At 39.6% G+C, this 19,666-nt stretch overlaps 2 protein-coding genes across 4 annotated transcripts; both read left to right on the forward strand.

The window, feature by feature from the left end:
* Window positions 1–1,104: 1,104 nt before the first annotated feature.
* Window positions 1,105–8,183, forward strand: LOC135467368 (L-gulonolactone oxidase-like). The gene is made up of 6 exons (XM_064745140.1): window positions 1,105–1,261; window positions 2,320–2,424; window positions 5,119–5,244; window positions 5,943–6,040; window positions 7,529–7,619; window positions 8,100–8,183. Exons 1-6 carry the CDS (start codon window positions 1,151–1,153, stop codon window positions 8,181–8,183), a joined length of 615 nt encoding a protein of 204 aa, XP_064601210.1. The 5' UTR covers window positions 1,105–1,150.
* Window positions 8,184–8,362: 179 nt separating this feature from the next.
* Window positions 8,363–19,643, forward strand: LOC135468544 (L-gulonolactone oxidase-like). Of its 3 annotated transcripts, none has more exons than XM_064746855.1 (12): window positions 8,363–8,519; window positions 9,578–9,682; window positions 12,375–12,500; window positions 13,199–13,296; window positions 14,785–14,875; window positions 15,356–15,541; window positions 16,032–16,139; window positions 16,857–16,933; window positions 17,529–17,678; window positions 17,967–18,128; window positions 18,470–18,560; window positions 19,285–19,643. In XM_064746855.1, the coding sequence occupies exons 1-12, from the start codon at window positions 8,409–8,411 to the stop codon at window positions 19,417–19,419; spliced, it is 1,440 nt and encodes a 479-aa protein (XP_064602925.1). In that variant the 5' UTR covers window positions 8,363–8,408; the 3' UTR covers window positions 19,420–19,643. The 3 variants fall into 3 exon arrangements, with proteins under 3 accessions (XP_064602925.1, XP_064602927.1, XP_064602926.1); XM_064746857.1 differs by having other exon boundaries at window positions 17,967–18,091; window positions 19,285–19,419; XM_064746856.1 differs by lacking the exon at window positions 17,967–18,128.
* The last annotated feature ends 23 nt before the right edge of the window (window positions 19,644–19,666 follow it).

The following is a 19,666-nucleotide window of genomic DNA, read 5'->3' on the forward strand; positions in this document are numbered from 1 at the left end:
TGGGAAATTAGTGTGCTATGTTATAAACTTGTGACCACTGAGGTTTGTCAGGGGCCTCCGTGGCTCAGTTGGTTAGCGCTGTAGCGCAACCTAATGACCCAGGAGTCTCTCACCAATGCGGTCGTTGTGAGTTCAAGTTCGGCTCATGCTGGCTGGCTCTCCGGCCTTACGTGGGAAGGTCTGCCAGCAACCTGCGGATGGTCGTGGGTTTCCCCTGGGCTCTGCCCGCTTTTCACTCACAATAATACTGGCCTCCATCGTATAAGTGAAATATTCTTGAGTACGGCGTAAAACACCAATCAAATAAATAAATAAACTGAGGTTTGTCAAATCAGGTCAAAGGTTCGAATCCAGCCCTGGCTTGTTCGGCTGAGGTTTTTCGTCAGCTGGCAAGGACTTGTGCATGGTTTATCATGGTCGATCGGCCTACGTTTGCTCCACCCACAAACGTTACCCTCATTAACACATACTAGATGCTAATTATACATGATAAAATAAACATTAATTTAAAAGAAATGTACTGACGGGAAGGCATACAATAGGCCTATCATCTGTTAATTAAATAAATGATCTTTCGTTCTCTTCGTCAAATAGTACGTATATGCAAATGTTGTATACGGTATATTAGTTTTTATTTTTTTGTCCTGTTATAATATGCATAAAAATATAAAGAATATCAGTGGTATCTTCCATTACAATGAAAAACGTTCAGTTGCAAGTGTAAACTGCGTAATCCGTTGTCCGCATGCATATTCACTTGTGCTTACATCTTGACATTGTGGTGTGGTGATCAACACAAATGAAGTAATATGAGCCTTATACGTGCTCAACCATTGCTGATGTCTTCAGCATGGTATTCCAGTGAAGCAGCACTATGCTTGCATATATGTCATCATTGACACGTCGATTTGTGGCAAGGGTATAAAGCCATACCACCGAAACAATCACAATACCGAGTGACGTTACGAACAAACACAATGTATCCGGTTTCATGTTTACACGTTTTATATGGTTTCTATTTACGCGTTATCTGCCTTGTGTCTACGCATTCGATTTCGGAACAGTCAGACGAAGACGTTCCAGCCTGTGTTACACGTGACAAACTAGGTGAACATTTCTACCACTATGAGGAGTTCGGAATACAGCCACCATGTGGTCAGGCCCTGACAAAGGTCGGAGGGTTTATAAACTGACGGTTTCAGCTTTTTCTGCGTATTCACTCCGTGGGCAGTCGAACTCAAACATGGCACTGGATCCAAGGGTACGTATATCAACAGTTGTTTGATTCGATCAAGCTGAACGGGGAAACGTACATGTTATATATAATAGACACAGATTGTAATGTTTACGCCCTCACTAGCCAAGGCCTACATGCAGCTATGTCTGCATGCAAGGGCTGCATACGAAGTGCACATAAACACGCGTATATATAAGTATACAAGACTCGTTCACACGGGCAGTTCGTTGCTGCAATTCAGTTCATCCAAAAAGCCGGCTACTTAGAGTGGTCGAGCGGGTAGGCAGACTATATAGTATGTATGTAGGCCTAAGCAGGCATGCTTATATCTAGACGAGTTATTACCCACATGCTCCAGTGGGTCCAGTGTGAACACTCCAGGTATAGCCGGTGATTAGCATTTCTCCCTACACCGTTTTGCCTCTCGCTATATATAGTACCGTATTTCACCAGCAGGTCTTTTGACAAGACCTGATAATATCATATAAGTGCATCACTTTATGCACACCATTTGAGCCTAAAAACACTTATGTGCATCTTACGTTTTACAGTGTAATATTATCCTTGTCGACATATTGATTAAAGCGTCACTCTCGAAACAGTCTGTCTGCCCTTGACCATATGTGTGGTCTGCGCTAAGCCAGATCCCGGTGCTTCTGCTGCTGGGTGTAGTCTGGGGGTTTGTTCCGTATACCCTCGGAATTAAGGGCAACGATTTGCTCCACACTTAAACCGGAAACATTCTTAATTACGGCATTAAACCATAAGCAAATGAATAAATAAGTAAATAATAGCAAAAATCCAGGGAGGTAACAAAGCAGATCTGTTTATATATGTAATCATCTGTGTTAGAACATTTGTCATGGCCGTGCCATGGGCGGTGGCTTACTCTAGGCCCTTATTTAACCTCCCCTCATCACCCTCTACCCATAAACCGTACAACCGCCATGTATTTGTGAAAAATTCTAGAGCACAACATTAAATACTAATCTGCTATATAATAAGTCATTTCCTTCCTTGGCTTTGTATTATGTTAGTATCATGTTCAGGATGTTTTATAATTTTATTTCTCGATCTTGCAGGCTTTGGGAGGCAAGTCGGGGCATAACTTTGCCAACTGGGCGAAGACGTACACGTGTCAGCCAGAGGCTTATTTTGAGCCCAAGACTACAGATGAAATGAGAGAAGTAAGTATAGATAAGCTCAAATAACAGTGCGTCATACAAATGAGATTATTATATAACCTTGGACTGCTATATATATATATATATATATATATATATATATATATATATATATATATATATATATATATATATATATATGCATGCACAGGCATATTTATGGGGCTTTGGTCACGTCTTGAAGCGAGAAAGAAGATTAGGATTTCATGGAACGCTTGAAAAGAAATGCGCAGAGGGAATGGAATGCCCATTGCATGGCGCAATTTGCCAATTATCAATTTGCAAAAATAGGAAGAAGAAGACCCCCATGGGCTGGTACTCAACAAATAATCGTTAAAGCTGACGTCTGCATATTATGTAATCAGACCACGTGCCTCCCGAACGAGGTTGTCACGTTACTTTCGAGCCCAAGTTACACAGTGATATACATGTACTTTAGAATCACAACAGACCCAGATACTGGACAAGGAAGGATAGCCCTTTATCAGTCTGAACACAGACTGCACATCGGCTTACTACAATTTAAAACCTTTTCACGTAAGATTTCAAGTGTTATCACCTGACAAGTCGCTAGTTATATCTGCGTCGCAGACTTTGTCAGGGCAGATCATACAATGATACATACCATTTGGCAAGAGCTTTATAGTGATGGAACAAGGCTTCAGCTAAGCCTAGCCAGCATTAATGCTCCATCCATTGTAAGCCTACAGACAGATTTTTTTTATAACACCTTATGGTGTACACAATTATAACTGTACAAAATGAAATCTCTGGGGTTCAGTTAACAAAGGTGTAAGCGAATTTAGTTAACTTGATTAACGATGAACACAAAGGGAAAATTATACCTATGCTCACCGAAATTAATTAATGTTTTTCAGAGTGTAATTATGATTCAAACGCAGTTTTTATGAAAGCATTTTGAAAGCTCTATATCTTTCAGACATATTTAACCATCATGCTACATCCGATTCAAAGTAACGACGAAGTTGATAAGCGTGCAGTATAGGTTTTAGAGGGGTTAGACGAGGTATTGTTCGAACATTTGGTTGAGCGGAAGTAGGTGGTGCTTCATGCTTGTTACTGTTGCGCATGTCTGGTCGATAGCAAAACGATTACAATGTAATTAAAGACGATTTCTCGTCTTTAATTACATTGTAGGCCCTATTCCTGCATAAGCCAGGATTTTTCTGGTGGACTAAGCATCCTCGAGGACCTTTGTATTGTTTTAATGTGATTGTATGTTAAATGTGATGATAACACAGCATTTTTAGTATAATTCTAGACCAGTGACGTCTAATGTATTGCAATTAACATCATCGCATTTCTTTTTTAACGTAATCCTGCCAAAGCTGCTACTATATATGTATTTACATCAATAGTTAGAATAAAACCCTGACTGAGATACCCTTTATTGACAAGAGGCCGTATTTCACCGGTTACTTGTGAAAATTTGCCAGCTGTCATACTGTAGCTGCTGTGTCTGGTTTTACTCTCTATGCTGTAGGTCTACATAAAGTCTACACTGTATATACATAGAAAAAAAAATGATATTGGACAATTATCACAGAAAAATATGTAAAAATTTCTGTAACGTTTTGAAAGTTGAGAAGATGAAGTTCGGCATTGGGGATATGGCACTGACGGACAATTCACTCCCAGTATTGATGTTGTAAAAACCCTTATGAACTTGGCCAATCACTAGCCCTGAAAGCGTCACGTGACAATTGGCTATCAGGTCAAAAAAAAACTATTAGCCGTCGATTGTCAGTGAGGTTTCTTATTGTGGATAGACAGACATCGGTGCAATAAATTGGATTTTGCGATTAGTTCGTGAAACTGATGCATTTTTGAACCACACATTTATGAGCAGGGAACTGAGAACGGCAGTCTGTGTCACAATGCGTACATGTTGGACAGGATACTGGAGTAACTTGTCAGAAAGAGCTGGCAAGAAAGCAGCATCGGGAGAGTCATTGCTTGTAGAAAAATATTGTGACTTTGCATTATTTTTCTTTAGCAAAGTCAGATTGATGACGAAAATATGTTCCAAAAATCAGAATGAAAGGGTCTGTGATCAATCAGAAGGTTCTGCTATGTTCGGTGAATTACCTGAAGTGGGCACAGTCAGCTAGGCCAAATGCTTACACCCATGCAGGACGAAGACTAGCAGGACCGTTAAAACACGATGCTTGGGTCCATGAACATCACACTGACCGAGCGCCAAACTCGAAGAAACATCGGCCCTGTGAACATGAAACAGAGTCGATGCTCTTTGGTTGGGTGTTCGTTTGTATTTTCTCATTGTCACATTGTTTAATACTGATGGTACGGAAGAGCTCCAAGTTTTTTTTTGACGTCGCTGTAGATAGCTATAACATGACCGAATGGCGTCGCCAAATGAGTGGCTAGGTACAGACTGTTGTTTGCTATTTATTTTGTTGATAAGCGGTGTAGATTTTTTCAAATATCTTAGAACATATCTGGAATACTATTTTATTAATTACTTCAGCTTTAGTGGCTGACTTTATGTTCATTTTATGTTCAGAAGCTAGTGTGATCCATGATAGGATATACATCACTTGATGCAGATACTATCCTGGTCTGCCGATAATCACTATTTTTCTCTCCAATGTGATTCGTGTATAATCTCAGCTATACGTATTGTTTTATATTCTAATACAAAATTCTACATCACAGATTCTGTCATGCGCCCAGCAGAGAGGGAAGAAGGTTAAGGTTGTGGGGTGTGGTCATTCGCCGTCTGATCTGGCCTGTACAACAGATTACATGATCTGTCTGAGACATTACAACAGACTTCTAAAGGTGAGCCAGCGTTAGGTTATGTATATGGGATTAGGGTTAAGGTCGTAGTTAACATTTAGCCGTATGACGACGAGGAGTCATTAGGTGCATGTGTGTACAGAAATTATTTCTTCTCGTAGCCGATCGAATCCACATTATTTTTTGTGCGTGGTAAAGTTAAACGTAACGTATCAAATGCGGATTTTTTGTCCTGGTGACAGAATCCGTACCGCTAATCGTCATGTTTATACTGAAAGAAATATCCCGATTCGGGTTTGAACGCAGGCCTCCGCAAACGTGGCGGATACTCTTGCCTCTCAGCCACGGTAGTGCGGTCGACGCGTTTATAGACGAGAAAATGTCGAGGAATCTCGCCATATAAAATATAACACCTTGTGCACGACAACCGGCTGTACGTATAGAGTATTCTTATAAAAATTTGTTATTGACACAGTACTAGTATATACGAGTTTCACTGAACATTGCAAATACAGAACAATTTGAGATATATTTGATTTAATTTGATTGGTATTTTAGGCCATACTCAGTTTTGAGACATAATCAAATACTGGACAATAACACTTGTGCTCTGTTATGTCAAGATCATCATGGCCGTTGTAACAGTATAACTTGTTGAATACAGCTGTTGTTTTGTTTAAGTTATGCAAATCTGCATGACATCTGATTGGGTTTTCTGTTTCCCACAATTCTCACCGCAGGTGGACAAGGAGCGGTCTCAGGTGAAGGTAGAAGGAGGGATGCTTGTCAGAGATCTCAACGATTCCGTCCTCAATCCTAACGGCCTAGCACTGAGCGTGTAAGTATCGCCATGGTCTGGTATTGTGCTGTAAAATGACCTCACAGAACTCTACCTGGTCTCATACACTATTAATTTGTATTCTGCTATTGCAACAGATTATTCTATTAAATAATATACACATATTCTATCAATTCAACATGTTCTATGAGACTAAAAGGAAATTATGTTAAATATGACACAGTATTATGTTATAATAACAGAATACATTCAAGCATCACTCAGACAACAGACTTTCTGTTCAGATTAACAGATTAATAGTGTATAGTGTATTAAGAGATTAATTTCTTGAGTGTATCCGATTAGGATCACAGCAGTAGGGTATGGACTTTAGAACCCTACTGTCTACAAACGAATGGAGACAACAAAATTGTGTGACAAGATAATGTTGGCAGTTAGGGGATTTTGCTAACGTTTTACTCATGGTTGTATTACTTCTGTCAGCATTACCATTTAATTATGCAGACGAGGATTTATTAATTGATGTGTTCACTATGTAATTAGATTAGGATTTAATCTACAATTGGGATTACTGAGACAACTAGAGCTCCTGTAGTTCGCTGTATACCAGAGAAATGCCCCATTAACTTCAGAGTAATTATTTTAGGTGGAGAGCTAAAAACCTTATTTATACAGTAGAACAAGACCGCCTGAGGGTCATCAAGTTAGCGTATGTGTATTGTAGGTCAAGTCTGTGAACTGAAAGCCTAACTCATGATATAATGTGAACAATTGGATCTTTTTAAACCGAGATATCTACTTGTATCTATGTTTAGTTATTGATTGATTTGATTGATTGATTTTATTAGCCTTGCAATAAAAAACGTATACATTGGATTTTAAGACATCAACAAAATACAGACACAACGTGATAACAATAAAGTCTGGAAAGATACATGGTGGGAATAAAGCTCAGGTTGAGCTTGTTCTATTCCACGTGTAAGTAATAACAGAATTGCAGGGGTGAGACTGACATTTTAGTTTGTGTCTAAATATTTTTTTTCTAAATATATATGTATTTATTTTACTTCAACTATGCCTTAACTGTGTAATGTTAGAATGAAGATTGCAGCTTAGAAAGTAGAAAATTTTTAATAAAGATTGAAAGTGCGATTTAGATGAAACTGATCTTAGTGTTAATGGAAGGTTATTCCATTCCCTAGAACCAGAAGTTCTGAAGAAATAATATGATAGATTTGTATTATACAGTGGTTTGTGGAAGGCTAGATCGGTATCTCACGTGTGATATGGATTTTAAATTTCTTGTTTGATTAAATAGGGCTTTAAACTTACAGGAATAATGTCTATGGAATGAAAGTAAATACGAGTTTGTAATAGAGTAGAAAATAGAGATAGTTCGGCAAGGGGTAAGATTTTCAGTTGGCACAAAAGCGGTTGGGTACGGCAAAGAAGGCCTGATAAAGTAATTGTTGTAATTGCCCTTGAAATGTGGCTTAGGCCATGATTCAGTATTTCTTTGTGTTGCAGATTAGGTTCCATCTCTGATATTTCCATAGCTGGCACGATCTCTACAGGCACTCATGGCACGGGGGAACGATACGGGACGTTATCCTCATATGTAAGAAAATGTAGCTAACACATACCCACAAAGGATATCCTATATCGTTTGCCTTCGCACTTAATGGAATGCCTTACATTAAACCCCGCGCGGGACAAAATGCTACCGGACCTAACGGGGAAAATCAAAATTTAAGCATTCTTAACTGCAAATTTTGATACATCAATAAGTTTCCAGAAACTTGTAAATACCAGATCAGAACCAAGGAAACTAGCGTGCCGAAACGCCGATACATGTGCGTAGTAAAGATCGTCGTGTGCAGATTGGGTTCCGAAATCGGCAGAACTACATACTGACGTCAGTGATAGTTCACATCATGTGAAGTTTGTGTACATGGGAATCCAATGTACATAGCCTACAATAATACATTGTCACCACTTCATGTCAGTTCCGTAGACGACTATGCTGGACAGAGTATATTTGCTGATAATACCTTAAACGTTTGACTATACAACATCATATTTATGTTTTCATGATCAGATTGTTGAGCTAGAGCTGTTGACGGCGTCGGGTGAGATACTGGAGATATCATCATTGACACGTCGATTTGTGGCAAGGGTATAAAGCCATACCACCGAAACAATCACAATACCGAGTGACGTTACGAACAAACACAATGTATCCGGTTTCATGTTTACACGTTTTATATGGTTTCTATTTACGCGTTATCTGCCTTGTGTCTACGCATTCGATTTCGGAACAGTCAGACGAAGACGTTCCAGCCTGTGTTACACGTGACAAACTAGGTGAACATTTCTACCACTATGAGGAGTTCGGAATACAGCCACCATGTGGTCAGGCCCTGACAAAGGTCGGAGGGTTTATAAACTGACGGTTTCAGCTTTTTCTGCGTATTCACTCCGTGGGCAGTCGAACTCAAACATGGCACTGGATCCAAGGGTACGTATATCAACAGTTGTTTGATTCGATCAAGCTGAACGGGGAAACGTACATGTTATATATAATAGACACAGATTGTAATGTTTACGCCCTCACTAGCCAAGGCCTACATGCAGCTATGTCTGCATGCAAGGGCTGCATACGAAGTGCACATAAACACGCGTATATATAAGTATACAAGACTCGTTCACACGGGCAGTTCGTTGCTGCAATTCAGTTCATCCAAAAAGCCGGCTACTTAGAGTGGTCGAGCGGGTAGGCAGACTATATAGTATGTATGTAGGCCTAAGCAGGCATGCTTATATCTAGACGAGTTATTACCCACATGCTCCAGTGGGTCCAGTGTGAACACTCCAGGTATAGCCGGTGATTAGCATTTCTCCCTACACCGTTTTGCCTCTCGCTATATATAGTACCGTATTTCACCAGCAGGTCTTTTGACAAGACCTGATAATATCATATAAGTGCATCACTTTATGCACACCATTTGAGCCTAAAAACACTTATGTGCATCTTACGTTTTACAGTGTAATATTATCCTTGTCGACATATTGATTAAAGCGTCACTCTCGAAACAGTCTGTCTGCCCTTGACCATATGTGTGGTCTGCGCTAAGCCAGATCCCGGTGCTTCTGCTGCTGGGTGTAGTCTGGGGGTTTGTTCCGTATACCCTCGGAATTAAGGGCAACGATTTGCTCCACACTTAAACCGGAAACATTCTTAATTACGGCATTAAACCATAAGCAAATGAATAAATAAGTAAATAATAGCAAAAATCCAGGGAGGTAACAAAGCAGATCTGTTTATATATGTAATCATCTGTGTTAGAACATTTGTCATGGCCGTGCCATGGGCGGTGGCTTACTCTAGGCCCTTATTTAACCTCCCCTCATCACCCTCTACCCATAAACCGTACAACCGCCATGTATTTGTGAAAAATTCTAGAGCACAACATTAAATACTAATCTGCTATATAATAAGTCATTTCCTTCCTTGGCTTTGTATTATGTTAGTATCATGTTCAGGATGTTTTATAATTTTATTTCTCGATCTTGCAGGCTTTGGGAGGCAAGTCGGGGCATAACTTTGCCAACTGGGCGAAGACGTACACGTGTCAGCCAGAGGCTTATTTTGAGCCCAAGACTACAGATGAAATGAGAGAAGTAAGTATAGATAAGCTCAAATAACAGTGCGTCATACAAATGAGATTATTATATAACCTTGGACTGCTATATATATATATATATATATATATATATATATATATATATATATATATATATATATATATATATATATGCATGCACAGGCATATTTATGGGGCTTTGGTCACGTCTTGAAGCGAGAAAGAAGATTAGGATTTCATGGAACGCTTGAAAAGAAATGCGCAGAGGGAATGGAATGCCCATTGCATGGCGCAATTTGCCAATTATCAATTTGCAAAAATAGGAAGAAGAAGACCCCCATGGGCTGGTACTCAACAAATAATCGTTAAAGCTGACGTCTGCATATTATGTAATCAGACCACGTGCCTCCCGAACGAGGTTGTCACGTTACTTTCGAGCCCAAGTTACACAGTGATATACATGTACTTTAGAATCACAACAGACCCAGATACTGGACAAGGAAGGATAGCCCTTTATCAGTCTGAACACAGACTGCACATCGGCTTACTACAATTTAAAACCTTTTCACGTAAGATTTCAAGTGTTATCACCTGACAAGTCGCTAGTTATATCTGCGTCGCAGACTTTGTCAGGGCAGATCATACAATGATACATACCATTTGGCAAGAGCTTTATAGTGATGGAACAAGGCTTCAGCTAAGCCTAGCCAGCATTAATGCTCCATCCATTGTAAGCCTACAGACAGATTTTTTTTATAACACCTTATGGTGTACACAATTATAACTGTACAAAATGAAATCTCTGGGGTTCAGTTAACAAAGGTGTAAGCGAATTTAGTTAACTTGATTAACGATGAACACAAAGGGAAAATTATACCTATGCTCACCGAAATTAATTAATGTTTTTCAGAGTGTAATTATGATTCAAACGCAGTTTTTATGAAAGCATTTTGAAAGCTCTATATCTTTCAGACATATTTAACCATCATGCTACATCCGATTCAAAGTAACGACGAAGTTGATAAGCGTGCAGTATAGGTTTTAGAGGGGTTAGACGAGGTATTGTTCGAACATTTGGTTGAGCGGAAGTAGGTGGTGCTTCATGCTTGTTACTGTTGCGCATGTCTGGTCGATAGCAAAACGATTACAATGTAATTAAAGACGATTTCTCGTCTTTAATTACATTGTAGGCCCTATTCCTGCATAAGCCAGGATTTTTCTGGTGGACTAAGCATCCTCGAGGACCTTTGTATTGTTTTAATGTGATTGTATGTTAAATGTGATGATAACACAGCATTTTTAGTATAATTCTAGACCAGTGACGTCTAATGTATTGCAATTAACATCATCGCATTTCTTTTTTAACGTAATCCTGCCAAAGCTGCTACTATATATGTATTTACATCAATAGTTAGAATAAAACCCTGACTGAGATACCCTTTATTGACAAGAGGCCGTATTTCACCGGTTACTTGTGAAAATTTGCCAGCTGTCATACTGTAGCTGCTGTGTCTGGTTTTACTCTCTATGCTGTAGGTCTACATAAAGTCTACACTGTATATACATAGAAAAAAAAATGATATTGGACAATTATCACAGAAAAATATGTAAAAATTTCTGTAACGTTTTGAAAGTTGAGAAGATGAAGTTCGGCATTGGGGATATGGCACTGACGGACAATTCACTCCCAGTATTGATGTTGTAAAAACCCTTATGAACTTGGCCAATCACTAGCCCTGAAAGCGTCACGTGACAATTGGCTATCAGGTCAAAAAAAAACTATTAGCCGTCGATTGTCAGTGAGGTTTCTTATTGTGGATAGACAGACATCGGTGCAATAAATTGGATTTTGCGATTAGTTCGTGAAACTGATGCATTTTTGAACCACACATTTATGAGCAGGGAACTGAGAACGGCAGTCTGTGTCACAATGCGTACATGTTGGACAGGATACTGGAGTAACTTGTCAGAAAGAGCTGGCAAGAAAGCAGCATCGGGAGAGTCATTGCTTGTAGAAAAATATTGTGACTTTGCATTATTTTTCTTTAGCAAAGTCAGATTGATGACGAAAATATGTTCCAAAAATCAGAATGAAAGGGTCTGTGATCAATCAGAAGGTTCTGCTATGTTCGGTGAATTACCTGAAGTGGGCACAGTCAGCTAGGCCAAATGCTTACACCCATGCAGGACGAAGACTAGCAGGACCGTTAAAACACGATGCTTGGGTCCATGAACATCACACTGACCGAGCGCCAAACTCGAAGAAACATCGGCCCTGTGAACATGAAACAGAGTCGATGCTCTTTGGTTGGGTGTTCGTTTGTATTTTCTCATTGTCACATTGTTTAATACTGATGGTACGGAAGAGCTCCAAGTTTTTTTTTGACGTCGCTGTAGATAGCTATAACATGACCGAATGGCGTCGCCAAATGAGTGGCTAGGTACAGACTGTTGTTTGCTATTTATTTTGTTGATAAGCGGTGTAGATTTTTTCAAATATCTTAGAACATATCTGGAATACTATTTTATTAATTACTTCAGCTTTAGTGGCTGACTTTATGTTCATTTTATGTTCAGAAGCTAGTGTGATCCATGATAGGATATACATCACTTGATGCAGATACTATCCTGGTCTGCCGATAATCACTATTTTTCTCTCCAATGTGATTCGTGTATAATCTCAGCTATACGTATTGTTTTATATTCTAATACAAAATTCTACATCACAGATTCTGTCATGCGCCCAGCAGAGAGGGAAGAAGGTTAAGGTTGTGGGGTGTGGTCATTCGCCGTCTGATCTGGCCTGTACAACAGATTACATGATCTGTCTGAGACATTACAACAGACTTCTAAAGGTGAGCCAGCGTTAGGTTATGTATATGGGATTAGGGTTAAGGTCGTAGTTAACATTTAGCCGTATGACGACGAGGAGTCATTAGGTGCATGTGTGTACAGAAATTATTTCTTCTCGTAGCCGATCGAATCCACATTATTTTTTGTGCGTGGTAAAGTTAAACGTAACGTATCAAATGCGGATTTTTTGTCCTGGTGACAGAATCCGTACCGCTAATCGTCATGTTTATACTGAAAGAAATATCCCGATTCGGGTTTGAACGCAGGCCTCCGCAAACGTGGCGGATACTCTTGCCTCTCAGCCACGGTAGTGCGGTCGACGCGTTTATAGACGAGAAAATGTCGAGGAATCTCGCCATATAAAATATAACACCTTGTGCACGACAACCGGCTGTACGTATAGAGTATTCTTATAAAAATTTGTTATTGACACAGTACTAGTATATACGAGTTTCACTGAACATTGCAAATACAGAACAATTTGAGATATATTTGATTTAATTTGATTGGTATTTTAGGCCATACTCAGTTTTGAGACATAATCAAATACTGGACAATAACACTTGTGCTCTGTTATGTCAAGATCATCATGGCCGTTGTAACAGTATAACTTGTTGAATACAGCTGTTGTTTTGTTTAAGTTATGCAAATCTGCATGACATCTGATTGGGTTTTCTGTTTCCCACAATTCTCACCGCAGGTGGACAAGGAGCGGTCTCAGGTGAAGGTAGAAGGAGGGATGCTTGTCAGAGATCTCAACGATTCCGTCCTCAATCCTAACGGCCTAGCACTGAGCGTGTAAGTATCGCCATGGTCTGGTATTGTGCTGTAAAATGACCTCACAGAACTCTACCTGGTCTCATACACTATTAATTTGTATTCTGCTATTGCAACAGATTATTCTATTAAATAATATACACATATTCTATCAATTCAACATGTTCTATGAGACTAAAAGGAAATTATGTTAAATATGACACAGTATTATGTTATAATAACAGAATACATTCAAGCATCACTCAGACAACAGACTTTCTGTTCAGATTAACAGATTAATAGTGTATAGTGTATTAAGAGATTAATTTCTTGAGTGTATCCGATTAGGATCACAGCAGTAGGGTATGGACTTTAGAACCCTACTGTCTACAAACGAATGGAGACAACAAAATTGTGTGACAAGATAATGTTGGCAGTTAGGGGATTTTGCTAACGTTTTACTCATGGTTGTATTACTTCTGTCAGCATTACCATTTAATTATGCAGACGAGGATTTATTAATTGATGTGTTCACTATGTAATTAGATTAGGATTTAATCTACAATTGGGATTACTGAGACAACTAGAGCTCCTGTAGTTCGCTGTATACCAGAGAAATGCCCCATTAACTTCAGAGTAATTATTTTAGGTGGAGAGCTAAAAACCTTATTTATACAGTAGAACAAGACCGCCTGAGGGTCATCAAGTTAGCGTATGTGTATTGTAGGTCAAGTCTGTGAACTGAAAGCCTAACTCATGATATAATGTGAACAATTGGATCTTTTTAAACCGAGATATCTACTTGTATCTATGTTTAGTTATTGATTGATTTGATTGATTGATTTTATTAGCCTTGCAATAAAAAACGTATACATTGGATTTTAAGACATCAACAAAATACAGACACAACGTGATAACAATAAAGTCTGGAAAGATACATGGTGGGAATAAAGCTCAGGTTGAGCTTGTTCTATTCCACGTGTAAGTAATAACAGAATTGCAGGGGTGAGACTGACATTTTAGTTTGTGTCTAAATATTTTTTTTCTAAATATATATGTATTTATTTTACTTCAACTATGCCTTAACTGTGTAATGTTAGAATGAAGATTGCAGCTTAGAAAGTAGAAAATTTTTAATAAAGATTGAAAGTGCGATTTAGATGAAACTGATCTTAGTGTTAATGGAAGGTTATTCCATTCCCTAGAACCAGAAGTTCTGAAGAAATAATATGATAGATTTGTATTATACAGTGGTTTGTGGAAGGCTAGATCGGTATCTCACGTGTGATATGGATTTTAAATTTCTTGTTTGATTAAATAGGGCTTTAAACTTACAGGAATAATGTCTATGGAATGAAAGTAAATACGAGTTTGTAATAGAGTAGAAAATAGAGATAGTTCGGCAAGGGGTAAGATTTTCAGTTGGCACAAAAGCGGTTGGGTACGGCAAAGAAGGCCTGATAAAGTAATTGTTGTAATTGCCCTTGAAATGTGGCTTAGGCCATGATTCAGTATTTCTTTGTGTTGCAGATTAGGTTCCATCTCTGATATTTCCATAGCTGGCACGATCTCTACAGGCACTCATGGCACGGGGGAACGATACGGGACGTTATCCTCATATGTAAGAAAATGTAGCTAACACATACCCACAAAGGATATCCTATATCGTTTGCCTTCGCACTTAATGGAATGCCTTACATTAAACCCCGCGCGGGACAAAATGCTACCGGACCTAACGGGGAAAATCAAAATTTAAGCATTCTTAACTGCAAATTTTGATACATCAATAAGTTTCCAGAAACTTGTAAATACCAGATCAGAACCAAGGAAACTAGCGTGCCGAAACGCCGATACATGTGCGTAGTAAAGATCGTCGTGTGCAGATTGGGTTCCGAAATCGGCAGAACTACATACTGACGTCAGTGATAGTTCACATCATGTGAAGTTTGTGTACATGGGAATCCAATGTACATAGCCTACAATAATACATTGTCACCACTTCATGTCAGTTCCGTAGACGACTATGCTGGACAGAGTATATTTGCTGATAATACCTTAAACGTTTGACTATACAACATCATATTTATGTTTTCATGATCAGATTGTTGAGCTAGAGCTGTTGACGGCGTCGGGTGAGATACTGGAGATAAGTGCAGACAAGAACCCAGAATTACTTCCGGCCGTGCGCTGTTCTCTAGGGTGTCTGGGCATCATACTGAATGTGACCATACAATGCGAGCCCGCCTTCAGACTCCACCAGAAAACATACCCCAGTAAACTTAATGATGTAAGTTCTGCATGCAGCATTGTGTAACAAGTCTATATCATGTAGTATTTCAAAGCATCGTCATCTTTTTTCCCGCCCGAGGATTCACAGTAGTTTCTTGAAAACTTGGAACTGCTATAACCTTACAAACATCTTTTAATTCAGTAGCAGCTTAAAAAGGACATTTCACAACGCATTTTTCCAAGACATCAGTCCAGACATGCCATGCAGGTCAACCGTATGATGACCTAAGAAGTGATCAAATCTGTTACGCTAATCGATGTTACGTTTTCGGAGTTACTAGTTCATCAGTTAATAGCCAAATGTCCTCTAAGTTGCTATCACATTATTGTGTGTCCTATAATTCCCCAATACGCACTTCCTAACTAGCTGCCAGTCACACTGACTTAACGCACGAAGATTTTAGGGAACCACCCAGTGATCTCTTATCTCCTAACTCCTGATACGTCCTATGGCTAAAATGTTCTGGCAACTTTCCCTTCCTGTTCAGATACTGGAGAACCTGCAGGTGCATGTGTCCGCCTCCGACCATTTCCGCTTCCTGTGGTTCCCACACACAGAGGATGTGGTTGTGTCCCACGTCAACAGAACATCCAAGGTAACACTGCAAAGCAGAGGTAACGTGCGCAAGCCAGTGGCACACGGTGGCTAGTTCATAGGGAAGAGGGACACAAAGCGATTGTAGGCAAAGTTGATTGTAACTACCATGACTTCATCTTTTAACATGTCTTGCCATTGTAGTTACAATCAGCTTACAGCCCACAAGCACTTTGCGCCTACAGCTGCTGGTGTCGGCAGTGAATTTTGTCGTCTTTCTTCATCAGCTATAACAATTGTGTACCTTTCGCAACACATAGACTAGCCAGTAAACCGAACAAATACAAAGGCGTAAATACACCTACTGGATAATTGCGCTGAAAAAGGTACAGATATTGGCGTCCCAGAAACACTGGAAAGCCTGTGAAGCTAGGTATGATATGTTTGCATGTTCGTATGTAAGTATATATGCTTAGGGTTTTACGTCTTATAAAATTTTCAGTTATACGGCGACGAGGAGTCATTAGGTGTGTGTACATCACATACGGTGTCTTCGTGTTCATGCCGCTATAGTGCAGCCGTACCTGAAGTATCATTCCGAAGACATTAGACAGGACACCCCATTTTCCTTGCTCTAACCTCTCAGAGCTGAGCACCAAGCGAGGCGGCAATAAGTGCCATATTTTCCTTGCTTTGACCCAAGCCGGGTTTGAACCCCGGTCTCCCGACTTATGAATCTATATTGAAAGACAACTCTTTGGTGTGTGTTTGATTACAGGACATTTGTAACAAGTCCAGCTGGTTCTGGGATTACGGTATTGGTTACTACCTGCTGGAGTTCTGTCTCTGGATCAGGTAACACTTCTAGTTATTACATAATATCAACATGAACATCTTCTGTTCCCTCCACCGATAAGATTGAAGTGAACATTTCTTGAGTATGGTGTTAAACAACAATTAGATAAATAAATCTACTAATTATATTAACAACGCGAATATCAATATCTCAACCACCATTGTTCAGCATATGTTTCAGACATTAGTGCTTTTTGGATTGTTCTTGCGCGATTCTCTTAATGTAAGATATTTCCGAGGGCCTCTAATACCAGTTTCGCACCTGCACCACATGGAGTACAACTGTTTGTAATGTACCTGCCAAAGGGCTGTGGTTTCTCCGCCCGTAAATTGCCGTAATAGGAGTGACAAGAAGTCTTGGAATTGCAAGAAATTGTAGAAACTCGGATGTAATCTGTACCTTATCATGGTAAAACCAAATACCAAGTTTGAAATCAGAATAACTAACAGTTTGAAGACGAAAGAAAACGAAAACGGCCATAATTTTACCGTAAACCAAATCTCTCGTGGATATCGGTATAGGGGACTAACACATAAAACATAAGTGATTTACTTTTCCAAATGTGAAGGATCCCTACACGTGGTCTCTTTGCAGCACATTCTTTCCTAGGATTGTACCAACCATAAACCGTCTGTTCTTCAAACATCTCCATTCTCAAGTCCGAGAGAAGGTGGACAGGAGTGACGTCATCTTTAACTTCGAGTGCCTGTTCAAGCAGTACGTTATGGAATGGGCCATCCCAAGGTACAGTACACAACAAATACTTCAACTTTTACAACTGATGGTGTGTGATTATCTCAGCAATGTCCTACATTTCAACATATTTTCGTACTTATCGTGCTGTCATACATTCAGGTCAGTCCTCGGGCTGTTGTGCCTGGCCGTTGTATTACATCATAAACTCAACCATTTCATAGTGAAACATTGGAAAAAAACATGCACTACATCTGCCACTCATAAATTATTGGATTGTTCCGAAAACGAATGCCAACTATGTGAATTATCTTTTTGTCTCACTTCTTCATCATCCAGACATGCTACTGCCTGGGTATTGAAGGAACTGAAGGCGTGGATAGAAAACGTGAACTACCCGGCTCATTTACCCATAGAGGTTCGCTTTGTTCAACAGGACGACATTTACCTGAGTCCTGCGTACGGTCAGGAATCCTGTTATATTAACATCATCATGTACAGGTGATAAGAGCCCTCCCTTCTCATCTGAAATAACATTCTTATTTAACAGGCTGTGAATGTGACCTCCAACCCGCTTCTCAAAAAAAATGCTGGTTCAGAAATGGCTGTAATTGTATGTGGTAGCACATTGGGCAAAAATAGCTTGTGAATGAATCCCACCACCCTGTTTCTTGAGAAAGGAAAAAAAAATACTGGTTTAAAAATTAGTTTTCTGTATATACATTGTATCTGATGACACAATGGGCTATTGATGGTTTTCATGATGCTGCAACTACTATAAACAGTTTCTGTACGGCGCTAAAAAACAAAGATGTATTCCTAACATGGTTTTTATTATGTAGACCTTACGGGAAGTTGGTGCCCACTGATAAATACTGGGATGCCTTTGAGAATATTGTGAACAAAGTTGGAGGAAGACCTCACTGGGCAAAGGTGGGTTGACCACAGTGGAGTAGTACTCTTTTCATACATATAAACATTGTGGCCCTGGCAAATCAACCAATAGTACTTTTGCTTTAAATGACAAGAATGAATACATCATATGTAGAAGGCTTTCGGTAGGTGAATTTTTTTATTTTACTTGGGCTTCCTGTTAACGGTAAACGGAGGTCCAAAAGATTCAAAATTTTCAGTTTATCACGTGATAAGTTTTGACCATCGTATTTTTTGACCATAGTCATTTTATGAGCGTGGGGCCAAAGTGCAAAAGTTGTAATTCCATTGTTCCCCATCATGAAGAGCGCTTTATAGTGATACGAGACAATCCGCTGTGACTATAGCTACAGGCGCCCGAATCCAGCCCGTAAACCCTATATATGCCACATACATATATATATATATATATGTGTGTGTGTGGGGGGGGCCTCCGTGGCTCAGTTGGTTAGCGACCATTGCGGTCGCTGTGAGTTCAAGTACAGCTCATGCTGGCTTCCTCTCCCGTCGTACGTGGGAAGGTCCTTCAGCAATCTGCGGATGGTCGTGGGTTTCTCCCGGGCTCTGCCCGGTTTCCATCCACTATAATGATGGCCGCCATGGTATAAGTGAAATATTCTTGAGTACGGCGTAAAACACCAATCAAAGAAATAAATAAATTTTATATGTAGGTGGCTGGTATATGGCATGTATAGGATTAACTTAGCTTTGTGTTTGTTTTCAGGACCACAAAGTGGGACCTCAGAGATTCACTCAGCTCTACCCTCACTGGAACACATTCTGTCAGATCAGGAAGAGACTTGATCCAAACGGCATGTTCCTTAACAATTACCTGGAGAGGGTGTTTGGTACAGCATGAATGTGTCGACTGTCACATCACCTTATTGCTGGACTCAAGTATTCCAAAATACTTCATCAGTGTGTAACTTTGAGCACACCGTTATTCAGTATTTTGATGTGCTGCACAACAGTTTTCAGTATATGATAAACCAAATACAATTTACATCTGGACAAACAAGGAGGTTTACCTGACTTGAAACCATGAATTCTGCATCAGGCTGTGATGTGTTCAGTATGTTAATATGAAGATCATATGAAGAGCTATT

This window comes from Liolophura sinensis, chromosome 6, assembly GCF_032854445.1.
Source record: "Liolophura sinensis isolate JHLJ2023 chromosome 6, CUHK_Ljap_v2, whole genome shotgun sequence".
NCBI lineage: Eukaryota > Metazoa > Mollusca > Polyplacophora > Chitonida > Chitonidae > Liolophura > Liolophura sinensis.

Excerpts from the sequence above, each read along its gene's own strand:
- LOC135467368 (XM_064745140.1), top strand. The coding sequence starts at position 1,151 with ATGTGGTCAGGCCCTGACAAAGGTCGGAGGGTTTATAAACTGACGGTT. Across the intron at positions 2,425-5,118 it reads CTACAGATGAAATGAGAGAA|ATTCTGTCATGCGCCCAGCA; the intron begins GTAAGTATAGAT and ends TCTACATCACAG. Across the intron at positions 7,620-8,099 it reads ACGGGACGTTATCCTCATAT|ATTGTTGAGCTAGAGCTGTT; the intron begins GTAAGAAAATGT and ends TTTCATGATCAG.
- LOC135468544 (XM_064746855.1), top strand. The coding sequence starts at position 8,409 with ATGTGGTCAGGCCCTGACAAAGGTCGGAGGGTTTATAAACTGACGGTT. Across the intron at positions 16,140-16,856 it reads ACGTCAACAGAACATCCAAG|GACATTTGTAACAAGTCCAG; the intron begins GTAACACTGCAA and ends GTTTGATTACAG. Across the intron at positions 18,561-19,284 it reads GAAGACCTCACTGGGCAAAG|GACCACAAAGTGGGACCTCA; the intron begins GTGGGTTGACCA and ends GTTTGTTTTCAG.